This window comes from Meleagris gallopavo, chromosome 7, assembly GCF_000146605.3.
Source record: "Meleagris gallopavo isolate NT-WF06-2002-E0010 breed Aviagen turkey brand Nicholas breeding stock chromosome 7, Turkey_5.1, whole genome shotgun sequence".
NCBI lineage: Eukaryota > Metazoa > Chordata > Aves > Galliformes > Phasianidae > Meleagris > Meleagris gallopavo.
This window is the reverse complement of record NC_015017.2, coordinates 7,002,850-7,016,278: the sequence shown is the minus strand read 5'-3', so window position 1 is coordinate 7,016,278 and position 13,429 is coordinate 7,002,850. Positions and strand designations below refer to the sequence as shown.

Sequence of the window (13,429 nt, the reverse complement as noted above, 5' to 3'; positions counted from 1 at the left end):
AAAAAAAAAAAAAAAGAAGGGAAGAGAGAGAACCAAATCTGCCGAAACAGCAGAAACATGGCTTGTTTTGGCAGCACTGTTGCAGGACTGCACCTTCTATATCTTCAAAACTTTAGTGTAACAGCGTTAACAGGAACAGCAAGTAAGCACCTTTTTCTTCAGAACTTAAACCACCTTGTTTTTTTGTTCTAAACTATGTCCCCAAGTGGAAATGTTGTTTTGCTGTGATTGAGAGAGCTTATTTGGTTTCTTTGTTACTAAGCCATTCCCAAATACAGAGAAGCTGTAAATGATTACATGTCACCTCTTCAAATTTGAGCAATCTGCATATCTTTTTGGCTCTTGTAAGTAGAACGTTTGAATGTGTGTTTGGCTTTGCTGAACTGGTGTCTGAGACCTCCTGTTGCTGCCTTTAGGTACTTAACTCATTCCTGTCTGTTGCTCAGGACTAAAGGAACAGAATCAAACTGTCTCTACTGGGTGATGCTGGGCCTCGCGCTTGTCAAGAGTTTTGTGGTGACTCCTCAGCACAGCCCATGACTCTGCTGGCCTCAGGAGCCTTGTCAGCAGACTGCTGCTTGTCCTCAGGTTTGGGGCAGTGTTACAGACATTCCGTCTGGCTGGGTAACAAAATTCTAACAGAAGAGCAAGACATCTCTTTGAGAGGCTGGTGAAGCTGATCAGCCATAGTTGAAATTAGAAATTAGAATTAGACATTAGAGTTGGAATTTTCACATTACGGCAAGTAGGATTTATTTATTTAAGGTTTTACTAATTTCTGAAGGCAGTACTTACTGTTGTAAGTAAATTTTAGCTTGAAATCGGATCCCAGCTTAAAACCTTTGTAATTTGCTAATACTGTTCTTCTGCAGTGCTGACTTATCTTGCTTGCTCTTCAAGCATTTTAGTTCCTGAAGAAAACCTGTGTTTCCAGGTAGGGATAGCTATAGTTGTCTATAGTTTGAAGTTTGCACTGTGGCTGGCCTGACCACATTGCTCTGGGTAAGTGTTGGTTAGGGATGAAGAGAGTTCATAGACTCTGTAAATGAGTTGTGGAGCAGAATCATGATCTAACTGGGATCAGGGTAATCTTCCTATGAATATGGCATGAAATTAGGTTTCTCCCTCTGATAGTAATGCCTGTTGCTGCTACCTTTCATGCACTTCAGTGCTTGCTAAGTTAATTTCTCTTCAAAATTCAGCAACAGAAACATCTCTGCGTAAAGAAAAAGACAGCAACTTCTATTAGGAAATTTGAATGTAAGCATATTATTTTGACTCTTTCTTCCAGCTTAAGAAAGAGGTAATCACACTAATCAGAATGGCTTGAAATTTGGTTCTCATGTAATTGGGGTACCGCTCTTTTTCTGCCCATGGCAAAGGAAATGTGTTTACACAGGTTGAAGAAACCTCCTTCAGGTTACTCCATTAACATTACAAGCCAAAGTATTTGCATGTCTCTGTGCTACACTGAAGACTTGAATCTAACTATCTGCAATTATTTTGACCCTTCAAATAGCACGTATCTTATATCTCTTTATTGCTGCGTTACTTGATGGTTAGATGTGTCAGACTTCTACTTTGTAGGAGGTTTTCTATTGCATCTTCCAACCTTTTAGTATAACCTTTTAGCTTTTTTAGTCTGGAAAGAGGAGGCTCAGGGGAGACCTTATTGCCGTCTATAGCGACCTGGAAGGAAGCTGTGGTGAGGTGGGGGTTGGCCTCTGCTCCCAGGTAACGGCATTAAGACAACAGGGAATAGCCTCAGGTTGTGCAAAGAGGTTTGGATTGGGTTTTAGGAAAAACTGCTTCTTTAAAAGAGAGGTCAGGCACTGGAATAGGCTGTCTGGGGAGGTAATGGAGTTACTGTCTCTGCAGGTGTTTAAGAAACATTTAGATGTTATACGAAGCGACATGGTTTGGTGGGGAAATATTGGTGGTGGGTGGACAATTGGACTCGATGATCTCAGAGATCTTTTCTGACCTTAATGATTCTATGATACTATTTGAGGTTCTTAGAAATTTGTGCTATTTGCTATTTCACATAGCAATTGCTTCCTTTAGATAAGACAACAGAAGAAAAGAGTTTTGTCTCTTATCTACGTAAGATCAGTGCTAGGTATCCTTATGAAACAAACAGCCTTAGAGTAAATAAAGCACTTCTGTAGTGTACTTATAGATGCTTAGAAATGTGAGATTCCAACTCCCACCATATGACAATGTGAAAATCTTTATGTATTCATTAGCAAGCCACAGTTATCTTTGGTAACAGATCTGAAGGTGTTTTGAATAGTATGGAAACTATGTCATGTACACAAATTCAGCTTTTGGAGTTTCTTTTCTGCCTGCTGTTTTGGTACCAGTAACGTACAAATTTTGTACTACAAGCGAAAGTGTTGCTATAGGCCAAACAAGCTCTGGTATTCAATTTCTTAGTAATACACCAGTGTTGGCCATGGCTGAAGAAACTGAAGTTAACTTTTAGGGATGTTGAGGACAACACTGAACCCTTGATTTGTGACTTGCTTTGACTTGACTTGCTGCTGTTGCTTAAAAAAGGTTTGAATGAGTATTATCAAGTATTACGTTATGTTGATAATCATTAAATCTGTTGGTGAGGTGAGCTCTGCTGGATGCTTTGTGCAAGTTTTGAGTCTTGTTAGGTGTGGCTGGTTGCACATGGCATGGTTGTGTATTATCAAGAATTTCAAATATATAGATTTTTTTCTATTTGAGCTTAAGTTTACCTCATTTGCTTAAGCTTAAGCTACATTTGAATAGGACAGATGATCTTATTGATGCTGTGATAAAAGCAATGATAATAGGATGCATTTATCAAAAAAGCCCACCCCTGTGTGTGTAACGCACCTGATACTTTCATACAGTTATTTTTCAGGGCATTAATAAAATATTCAAATAGTACGAATGTTAATGCTGTGTGTGTACTTTCTGTTACTCTTCAAGGGAGATCGTATGTGGCATTTTGCTGTGTCTGTATTCCTGGTTGAACTTTATGGAAACAGCTTGCTCCTGACTGCAGTCTATGGACTGGTTGTGGCGGGATCAGTTCTTCTTCTGGGAGCCATTATTGGAGACTGGGTGGACAAGAACTCGAGGCTCAAAGGTTAGATGTCCGAAGAAGGCTGTTTACTTAAGGACAGACTCAATTAGTGTCAAAAGGCAAAGCTGTTAGAGTTAACTTCTGAAATTGCTGAGCTTATTGAGTATAGTGATTGAGAGTGGTAATAATCATAAAAAAAAAGTTTCAAAGACAGGAGGTGGGTGGTTTTGATTGTGATATTTGCTATTTAGGTAAGCTTGTACATTATGTAGAGTTACAGAAATACAGGAGATAGAAGCCATGGGTTAAAGTAAAAACTACTGCTCAAGTTATTTACAGTCTAGTACTAGCATGGCGTGTGTTACTTGTCTTCTATCTAGATAAAAAGACCTTGCACTTAATGCAAGTGTTTTCTCTTAGTTAGAAGTATTTTTTTAAACTGGACTAGAGTGTAATGGCACGTTCTTCATACGTGCTGGCACTTGCCAAGGGTTCACACGATAGAATCACTTCCATGCTACGCTGACAGTAAATTATAGAAGCTTAAGCTAAGCCTTTTATCCCCTTAAAATAGTGTCAGCACCTAAATAGTTGTTTCTTGTTTTGTTTTGTTTTTGGGTGGGAAGGCTTAATTGGATACTGCTTTAGCTGTGAAGTTGCATCAGACATAAGCTGATTTTCTAAAACAATTGAAAATTCAAAATCAAGAATGTAAGACATTTGTATCTCATATTTGAGTGAGCAGAATAGGAAGCTAAAAATGCCTAAAGAATCTTTACATGTTTCTTAGAATTTGTCTAAGTTTAATTTTTTATGTTAATGACTGTTATTCTCTGTTTTGATTTAAAACAGTGGCCCAGACATCCTTGGTTGTTCAGAATGCATCCGTCATCCTGTGTGGTATTATCCTGATGATTGTCTTCTTGTTTAAGACACAGCTTTTGACCTTATACCACGGATGGCTTCTTGTGAGTGCTCAAATTTGCTAATAAGGAAATAATGTGTGAAGAACTCTACTGGAGTGTGGGAGACTGAGTTTTTATTTTTCTACTCTGTTTTGTTCCTGCGGGCTGTAAGTGACAAATAGAACTTGCAGCTAATTAGGGAAACAAATGACTCTTTGCTTTTAGTAACTATAACGCAGGCTTGATCACGCTGTCTGAAGAGTAACAGTCGAACAGTAAGAGTGGAATATATGATTCAAATGTAAAAGCCTTTTCTGGTTTTACAAGCTAGGAGCGAAGATCCCTTTATCGCTTTTCTCACCTTCTGACTTTTCCCCCCCATTTCTCTAGACGATGTGCTATATCCTGGTTATCACGATAGCAAATATTGCTAATTTGGCCAGCACTGCCACAGCGATCACAATTCAGAGGGACTGGATTGTTGTGGTTGCAGGGGAAGACAGAAGCAAACTGGCAGGTGAAATACATTGCCTTTCTAATACTTTAAATTGTCTTACTTTCCAAGATTGACTTCAGACTAGAATTTTATGAAGGATAGAACATCTTTGAGTTCCTGGTACTATGAGAAAACAGCAAGTAAAAAAAGGGCCTTTATTTCAGCCCATGCTCTGAACTATTTTTACAGACATCAGAAGTTGCTGTTGTGACTAAAACAGTTTGGTAGCCCTCAACTTCTTTTGTCCTTGTTTTAGTCCAACTGCAGCTTTGTCAGAGGAAATCTTTCTTGTTGTTGACTAAATAAACATGCACCGCACTCTTAAATCAAATACCCAGTGTTTAATAGGAAAGCTATTTAACTTTCAGGAACTGAAAGCCAAGTGTTGCAATACTTTATTTTTAGGTCCCTGGAATAAACTGTGTTGTGTAACTGGGCTCCTTACATAGGGATCAAAGAGAGATATATAGGAATGAAGTCCAGAACAGTGAAGTAGGTGGATCAGGAAGCTGCAGATAAGAGATACTGTGCATACAGCTGCATCTGAAACTTCATGTTCAGTGTTGAACTCCCTAAGAAAACTTCTTCACTTGTATCTGAAGACTCTGTATTTCTTTGATATCTGTTATCTTTGATACTAAGAGTCGAGACTTCATCTTTTTCGGCATTGTAAATATTTTTCCTTTTTTTCCCCCCCTCTCTTGCACAGTGGTGTGGCAGTATTAGGGGAGTGAAAGAGTTCCTCTGCAAATTCTGCTGCAGTTTGGTGTTCATTACGCTGTGCTGTGTAAATAATGATAAATCATGTAAGCCTGGGAAGTGGCATCTTTTGTGATGAACTTGGGTGTGCTCTAAATTTTTGCAATTCAGAGGCAAAAGCCTTCCCAGACAGAGGAACTGATACTGAAGTGCCAGCAAGGCATAGAGCAGCTTGACCTCCTAAGGCATTTATAGATCCTTGAGGTAACAAGGGAACTGAAAGTTCCAAGTCTGAGATGCTTCTGGAGCTTGGATACCTCTAAGCTTGGCAACATTTCAGCTTCTGGACTTTAATATTGCTGCAAACTGCCTAAATTACTCATAAAGAATAAATCTCTAATATATCTCTAAGGAAGGAATTTTACTTTACCAAAGCATCCAGGAGAGGTCAGCCCTTAGGTGCATCAAGTGTATACTTTGAAATGAAAGGGAGACAAGTTCTCCACTGAAGTCTTACGTTGCCCTTGCAGTGCCTTTTTAGATCATGAGTTTTGCAGAGCAGCAGTACTGTTAACTTTGTTTATGTGTGTGAATCACAAATGGAAAAATCTGATCTGTCCTTAGGAGCTTTGAAGTTCCAGTGGTTCTCATTAACCTTTCTTCTTGTGTTAATTCTTATTCAGCAAATCGTGTATCCAAACCCTGTACTCCTGCACATGAGATAAGGTACAGGCCACACCTGCAGAGAACTGCTGCATGGGAGGCAGTTCTGCCTCTGTGTTACTTCACAGCTTCACACACTTTCATGACCACTGTGTCTGGTACTGAAGATACAGGCAAGATGTTACAGGAAATTTTCTTGCAACGCAATTAAAAAAAAACAATACAAGAAAGCAAAGACTAAGCAGCTTGGTTCACCAAATCTGTTTAAAAGCAAGTTTCTCTCAGGCTGGATAGGGTTGCTTTATCTTGAATCGTAAGGGATCTTCAATTTACATTTAATTGAACTAAAGAAGTGCCAGTGTTGACTTTGCAGAAGATGTTGTTCAACTCGGCACTGTTAGGTTTCCTCAAAGAGCAGTCCTGGTTAAAAAAAAAAAAAAAATCAGTAAAGGAGGCAAGTATTAATTGCCTTGGCTGCCCCTTCTTCCTTCTTACTCGTTATTTTTTTCGTTCAGCCAGGTTACTTTGTAGCTCTCCTGAGTTTGGAAGTACTAACCTTATCCAAATATAAGACAGCTTTGTTATTGGAGCTTCTGAAGCCAAATAGTTTGCAAGACTCGAACTTGTTCATCTCAATTAATATCAGTGAAATTGTTTGAATTCCAAGTCCATTCAATACTATCTTGAATAACCTAACTGTTTATTTGAATGACAAGGAACAAATCTTGACAGATTTAGTAAAGCAGCTTTGTACTGTTAATTTCATCTTCGCTTCGTAAGCTTTATTTTCACAATAGGACTCTAAAATCAGTTACTTCTAAGCAGCCCGAAGCCCTAGTGTGCAAGAAAACATAGAGCCTTCAGCAGCTCTTAAGGGCAGAGCAGTGGCACCGTTCAGTGGAAGCCTGAAGCAACTTAGAGGGTGTGATGGCTGAAGTTGATTTGCAGGCAGAAATCTCATCCTTCGCAGCCAAATGTAAGATGTATTCATGCTAAGAATGGACTACTTGTTTTGACCATAGGCATCCAGATGTGGAACAGAAGGGAGGGAGGACTTTGCTCAGTAAGTTCTGAGTAAGTGTACAGCTGCCATCTAGCAATGTGACTCGATAAGAAAATTGAAAGCCATTTCAAAGGTCTGCAGCTATCACATTGGGTGCTGTGGTCACCAGTTATTAGAAATAAATGGAGGGAGACTGTAGTTTCTCAAATTATCTTTTCGGGGATGAATTCTACCGTGTATGGTTTCTGGAGTCATGTATATTGTGTTTGCGTGTTAGAGAGACTCAGGATTTCATAGCGCCACTTGAATGTAGGGCTGGCTGGTGGTCTTGTGAAATACTCATTTGCCTGCAAGAAAATGCTTCCGCTCTAAACCCAGAATCCTGAACGTGGATTTAGGCAAAACTGAAAGCGGAGAGATCTGGCTCAGGAACACCTAGATTGGCCTCGATATTAATTCTGATCCTGGAACACTTTAAAGGAGTTCCAGCAAGTCTTTATTCTCACTGAAATCACTTGAAATTGAGTCACGGCTGTTTAGCTTGATGTGTGTATTTTTGTAATTCTCAAATATGTTGGTGAATATTTTGCGATAAGTGTTCAGCAACTTATACAATCGTTCTGACAGATATGAATGCCACGATACGAAGAATTGATCAGCTGACCAATATCTTGGCCCCGATGGCAGTTGGTCAGATAATGACATTTGGCTCCCCAATGATTGGCTGTGGATTCATTTCTGGCTGGAACCTGATGTCGATGTGCGTGGAATACCTGCTGCTATGGAAGGTTTATCAGAAAACTCCTACTCTGGCTCTCAAGTGTTCAAAAGTTGAAGAATCAGAACTGAAACAACTGAATGTAAAGAAAGGTATCGAAAGTACAAATGTAACTGTTCAAGTCCACACTGTTCTCGCGACATCATTCAATGCTATACGATCATAACATGATATTCACCGATGCTTAAATATTTCCTACTTTCTCTGGTTACAAAACTGTATTAAAATACCATCTAATGCTAGCTGAAGTGCGTGAAGAATGAATAAGGAATCCATTCCTTATGGAAACAGGATTCAGTAACAAGTTTGTCAGTTGAAGCATTCTTCCATGTGCTTCGTTCTTAGCGGTGTTGCACTGAAGAAGCAGAAATTTAAACTGGTAAAGAAACTTGGCTTGATCATACTGTATGGGTCAGATTTAAGACCCTTATCTAAGTAGGGGAATACTGATTGATTACCAAATTTAACTGATTTAACTTCTGAAACGGTGAACTTATTGCAAACACTTGTCTTGCAGTTCATACTCTGCAGTTTTGGGGGCAGGAATGTATCTAACGGTTGCATTTCTGTTTGCAGAGAATGACATGAAACCTGCTGAAGGAGTGCAGTTAATTGTTGAGAAAGATGTAACTGGCTTTGAGTCCCAGCAGGAGAAGGAAGTCGGCTGCGCTGCCCGAGTTGCTGAACCTTTCATCACATTTCGTGATGGATGGGTTGCATACTACAACCAGCCTGTGTTTCTTGCAGGCATGGGTCTTGCATTTCTGTATATGACTGTTCTGGGCTTTGATTGCATTACTACGGGCTATGCATACACTCAGGGTTTGAGTGGTTCTGTGCTAAGCCTCCTGATGGGTGCCTCAGCAATCACTGGAATCATGGGAACGGTAGCTTTCACCTGGCTTCGTCGCAAATGTGGCCTGATCCGTACAGGCCTTATTTCTGGAATTGCCCAGTTATCCTGTCTGGTTTTATGTGTCGTCTCTGTGTTCATGCCTGGAAGTCCTCTGGATTTGACTGTTTCCCCATTTGCTGACATCAGTGCCAGGCTGTTTGAAAATGAGCCATTACCTACTATGGCATCTCTAGGAGGTGAGCCTGAAGTGGCTTCTGCAACTGGAATGCCCAACTTGTTAAACGGGTCTGCTACTCCTGCTAACACTGACCCAGAGATGAGTCCCGAGCCAGTGCCTTTAATCTCTGTTAGTCTCCTATTTGCAGGAGTCATTGCTGCTAGAGTTGGTGAGTATTTTGTCACTATTGACATCTGACATTGAGTGTTTTAAATTTTAGAATTTAGAAAACCTGTCCATGAAATGCAAATTTGAGTTTAGAACTGTAGGCTACGGTGTAAGTTTTGCATTACAAATCTAAGATGAATTAATTACGTTTAACATGCAAATGAAACTATCTTCTATTAGCATTGCTGGTGCAAAGGTTGCACATCTAACTCCTTGTGCATGATTCTGCTCCAGTGTGAGAAAATGTCACACTTGGAGGTGACTTTTTTTTGTTAACTCATCTCTGAAAAGATCTTCTTCTTTTTTTTTTTTTCCAATCAAATGAAACTATTTGTTGATAGGAAACAGATCCAAACATCTATGCAACAAATACCTTCAATTTTCACAGTTCACCAAGTTAGTCCACAGAATAAATGGTCAAATCTTTAAACTTGTGACCAACAAAAGAGTTCAGAAGAGGCAACTCTGATTTGTATGTTAGCTTTTTTTTTAATTTTATTTTTTTTAATTAAATTAATTGACAAGTAATCTAGTGTTAGTATTGTAGAACCTTTGTACCCTATAAGAATTTCTGTGGCTTTTGGTGAGTTTTGCAGGAGGAAAATACTAGGGTCGTGTGTAAGAATTGTTTTGCAAGGTAAACTTGCTGTAAAATAGCTATTACTGATGAGCAAAACGTTGTTAATAGATGTGATGAAGGAAGATGTGACAGGAAAGTTGGTGTGTTGATCTGTTAGTACTAGTTCAGGAGACGTTACTCAAGGAAAATAAATGGCTCACAGCTGTGCAAGTGTGAAATCCATTCTACTCTGAAGGGAGGTTAGTTTGACCTGACTTGTGTATTTTTAGCAGTAGTGATTATTCTGAAGCATAAATTAGGTTGTATCATTAATGAAAGCTTACCTTGAGAAGCTCTGTTAGATCGATAACTCTGTTTTTCTTCCATAGGCCTTTGGTCCTTTGATTTGACTGTCACACAGTTGCTCCAAGAAAATGTGGCAGAATCTGAAAGAGGCATCATAAACGGTGTCCAAAACTCCATGAATTATCTTCTCGATCTGCTGCACTTCATCATGGTCATCTTGGCCCCCAATCCAGAAGCTTTTGGTTTATTGGTGCTTATTTCTGTGTCTTTTGTTGCGATGGGCCACATAATGTACTTCAGATTTGCTCAGAAAAGCTTGGGAAAACAACTTCTTGCTTGTTGCACTCCTGATCCCAAAGCAGTTTCTGATAGTTCACTGCCTGGTAATACCTCTACTGTCTGAAAGGATCCACTTCTCGTACTAACTTCATACATTAATATCATGGTTAAGCACATATTGCCTTTTGTAACCGTGCCTAAGGCGTTTCTGTAGAGTTGAATGCGTAACTTAAACATAAAAGGAAGCCTTCCCAAGAGAACTCATTGGTCTTAAAGGAGCCCACACAAGTGTTTTCATTTTTGGCCAGGGACAACTCCATTGCATCTTAACATCTGGTGTTCCAAAGCAAAGCTGGATATCATATCCAATATTTGATTGTGAGACAATGTTGAATCTGTTCTTCTGTCCTGCCCCTCGTGATAACCATCAGCAGTTAAACATAGGTACTTTTCCTTGAATTCCAAACAGTTATTTTGCTCATTGAGCAAAAAAGACTGTTTAGTTGCTTTAAAAAAGCTTGATGTACCATGTTTGGTTTTGTGTTCTTCCCTTTTCCATAAGCGTCTCCCATTCCATGTATTGCCCCCCCTGCCTTCTCAAAAGGCTTAAAATGTCCTTCTTGGTTTCCTGAAGGCATCCATTTGTTCTGACGCTTTCTTGGAACAGATGTCTAGTATTGTATTTCTTATGGTTTAACTCTACAGAAACACCTGTGTAGGTTTTTTTTTTTTGCATGTTTCCTCAAAGTTAGAGTAACTATAGGTACAAGATATTGTATTACAGTGTTGCACTTCATAAAGTAGAACATAAACTCACTTTAGCAGAAGCTACTAATATACTGTAACATTATAAAGCATGGCTTTTTTTTTTTTTTTCCTAGTTGCAAATGACAAGTCTGCTCAGTTTTGATGTAGCAGAGAGTACTAAGGTCAGGAGTACTGGTACAGAAAAGCTGAAGTCTGGGCTAATTTAGCCTTTGCCTCAGAGTACAACAGCTTGAGTTTATTTCAAAAGCTATTGTATTCAGAAACCCTATTCAAGTGTTAGTTATTGGGAAATAATGTGTATTCCAGGCAGAAGAGATGGATTGCTTGCGTTTATCTGTTTTACATTTATGTGAGCTTTCACTTGTTTTGAACAAACTGGTGAGATGTTGGATTGTGTGGCCCTCTAAAGCAGCTTAAGAGAAACAGAGAATGATTCGTCCTGTGATTTAGAAGTTCTTGTGTTAGTTGACCCTACATGTGTACTAACACAATGCTTTTGGAGTCACTAGCCATTTGTGCACTTTTGTGAAAAATATTCTAAGCACTTTTTCAGTACAGTTGAACCTTCTAGCGTTCTGAGCTTTCCTACGGTAGGACAGTATGGCTCTAAATATAAATCTTTGTGAAATGTTCCTTTGCAAAGTTATAAGAAATGTGCAAAACCTCGAAGGATATTGTTCACTTGTTGCTGACACGTCTTGTAAGTGACATCACTTTGAAGGTTTTTATTTTAGGTACCGTCCTTAGCGCAGTCATCTGTGTTGCCAAACCTCAACCCTGGGATGTAAGACTGTAAACTCCGTTACCGTTCAAGCATTACATCGGGCTGGATCTGGGCCATCTCAAAATTTGTCACAATTACCTAAATGGAATGTAAAAAAAAAAACTCTAGTGGCTTTTGTCTCACAGTATTCTGCAAGGGGAATGAAAAATGAATGAATGGGAATCCAATATAAAACCCAATTGTAGCCCTCGGAGTTCTAGAACTGTGAAGGAGTAAATTTTCTCTTCTAATGGACCAAAACCAATCATTACTGATATGTCACTGAAATGTTCTCAGGGATATTTTCACTAGGTTTATAATTGTTTATATTTTGACCAAGCTTTTGGATTTTCTTCTGTTGTAATAAAGGTAAAATCTGTAAATTAGAAGAGCTTTATGTGACTCAATCCTGTATGTAAATTGGTAAAAGGGAATAGGGAAAAAGGAATAGGCAAAAGGGAACTTTGCTGTCAGCAAAGCTTGAGTCAGAAGTAAAATAAAGCAAGCTTATCTAGATTTGTAAAATACAGATGCCCAAAGAATTAGCTTTACAGTGTGTGGTAGAAGAGTAGGGTTGAACCAGTAAGGAATTTCCAAGTAGTAAATGTCTGATTTTTCCAAATTTGTTGTCTTGTTTATATAATATAAATTTGGATCAATTTTTAATATTGCTTGATATAAACAAAGGTAGCCTGGGTTTTTCTGTACTGTACTTGGAGGAAAATCTAAATGCCAGCATATATATGGACTAGCTGTCCTGCAGGGAAACAAAGGTAGAAATGCAGTTCCCTGGAGGCTGCCCCCCAGGAATACACAGGGAAATAGATCTGGGGGCTTCTTTCCTATTGTCAAAGTGGTGTTTTTGTTTTTAAGATCATTGTAGCCTTATTTCAGTAGAACAGTGGTTTGTTTCACAAATAGTCCCACTAGGTATTGTAGCCTGGATCTCAAACCAAAGAAGTAGTATTGGGAGGGGGCTGGTCCTTCATATTTTGTATGCATACTGTTCCTAGGATTTGTATGTGCAGGTATATGACTGGAAGGCAAGACAATCTTAAAAGACAGAATAGCAACATGGATGCTAGCTTTTTTGAGGAGTAATGAGGTCCAAATTGGAGATGTATGCTTTGGACCGAATCGGTTATGAGATGTTGAAGAAGCAAACGCTGCTTGGGCACAACAATGTCTATGTCTTAAAAATGTACACAGACACCTGTACTGATTAGTGCTTTGAAGCAATGTGGAGCCTGAAGTCTTACTTAGCAAGACTTTCATTAAGTAAGCATTTTGGCCTTGTATTTATTTATTTTTTTTAAATATGTCCAATTTGGATGGATACTGCCCTTAAAATGTACACACTAGAAATCAATATTTCCAAAATAGCCTATTTTGTTATACAACCTTATGCTGGACATAGTATTGATTTATGTATTAATCTTGTTAAAGCTAATGAATAAATTTGCATTAAAGAAATATTTGTCCTGTGTTATTCAGTTTGCATTCATCTTGGTGTGCTACATCTAATACTCTTCCCATAGATGAAGGTTTTCCATAGCGATGGGATGGAAACACTAACAGAAAGCACTGAGGAGAAAGGAAACAGCAAGTTGTGGTATTAATCTTGAAAAATACTTCAGCTGATTATTTTGTGCAGGACTTGTGCTTGCCACATAAGGTGTATGATCGCTTGTAGTCAGCCATGGGAAGGATACTGCACTTGTTAAATAGGATTTTCCTGAACCAATTCCATTTTACCCTGCAGAGTTGTTTAGAAAGATATCTTTGTTTGTCTTCAGTTATGTTATTCCACTGGGAAAATTAGAATTATTAGTTATTTGGTATTAAAATACTTAGTTACTGCTATGTGGAAATTAGAATGTAGGGGATTAAAAGTACAGGCTTTGCATG

The 13,429-nt window shown here is 38.8% G+C and overlaps 1 protein-coding gene across 1 annotated transcript in view; it reads left to right on the top strand.

Moving 5' to 3' along the window:
* The window catches only part of SLC40A1 (solute carrier family 40 member 1), a gene marked incomplete at its 5' end in the record, with an annotated part of 14,474 nt that extends 1,480 nt beyond the window's left edge, over window positions 1-12,994 (top strand). The window contains 6 exons of the mRNA XM_010713365.2: window positions 2,965-3,124; window positions 3,914-4,029; window positions 4,357-4,483; window positions 7,455-7,697; window positions 8,182-8,847; window positions 9,795-12,994. Of these exons, the coding sequence (XP_010711667.1) occupies window positions 2,965-3,124; window positions 3,914-4,029; window positions 4,357-4,483; window positions 7,455-7,697; window positions 8,182-8,847; window positions 9,795-10,114 (1,632 nt within the window). The remainder of the gene's footprint in view (window positions 1-2,964; window positions 3,125-3,913; window positions 4,030-4,356; window positions 4,484-7,454; window positions 7,698-8,181; window positions 8,848-9,794) is intronic.
* Window positions 12,995-13,429: the final 435 nt, after the last annotated feature.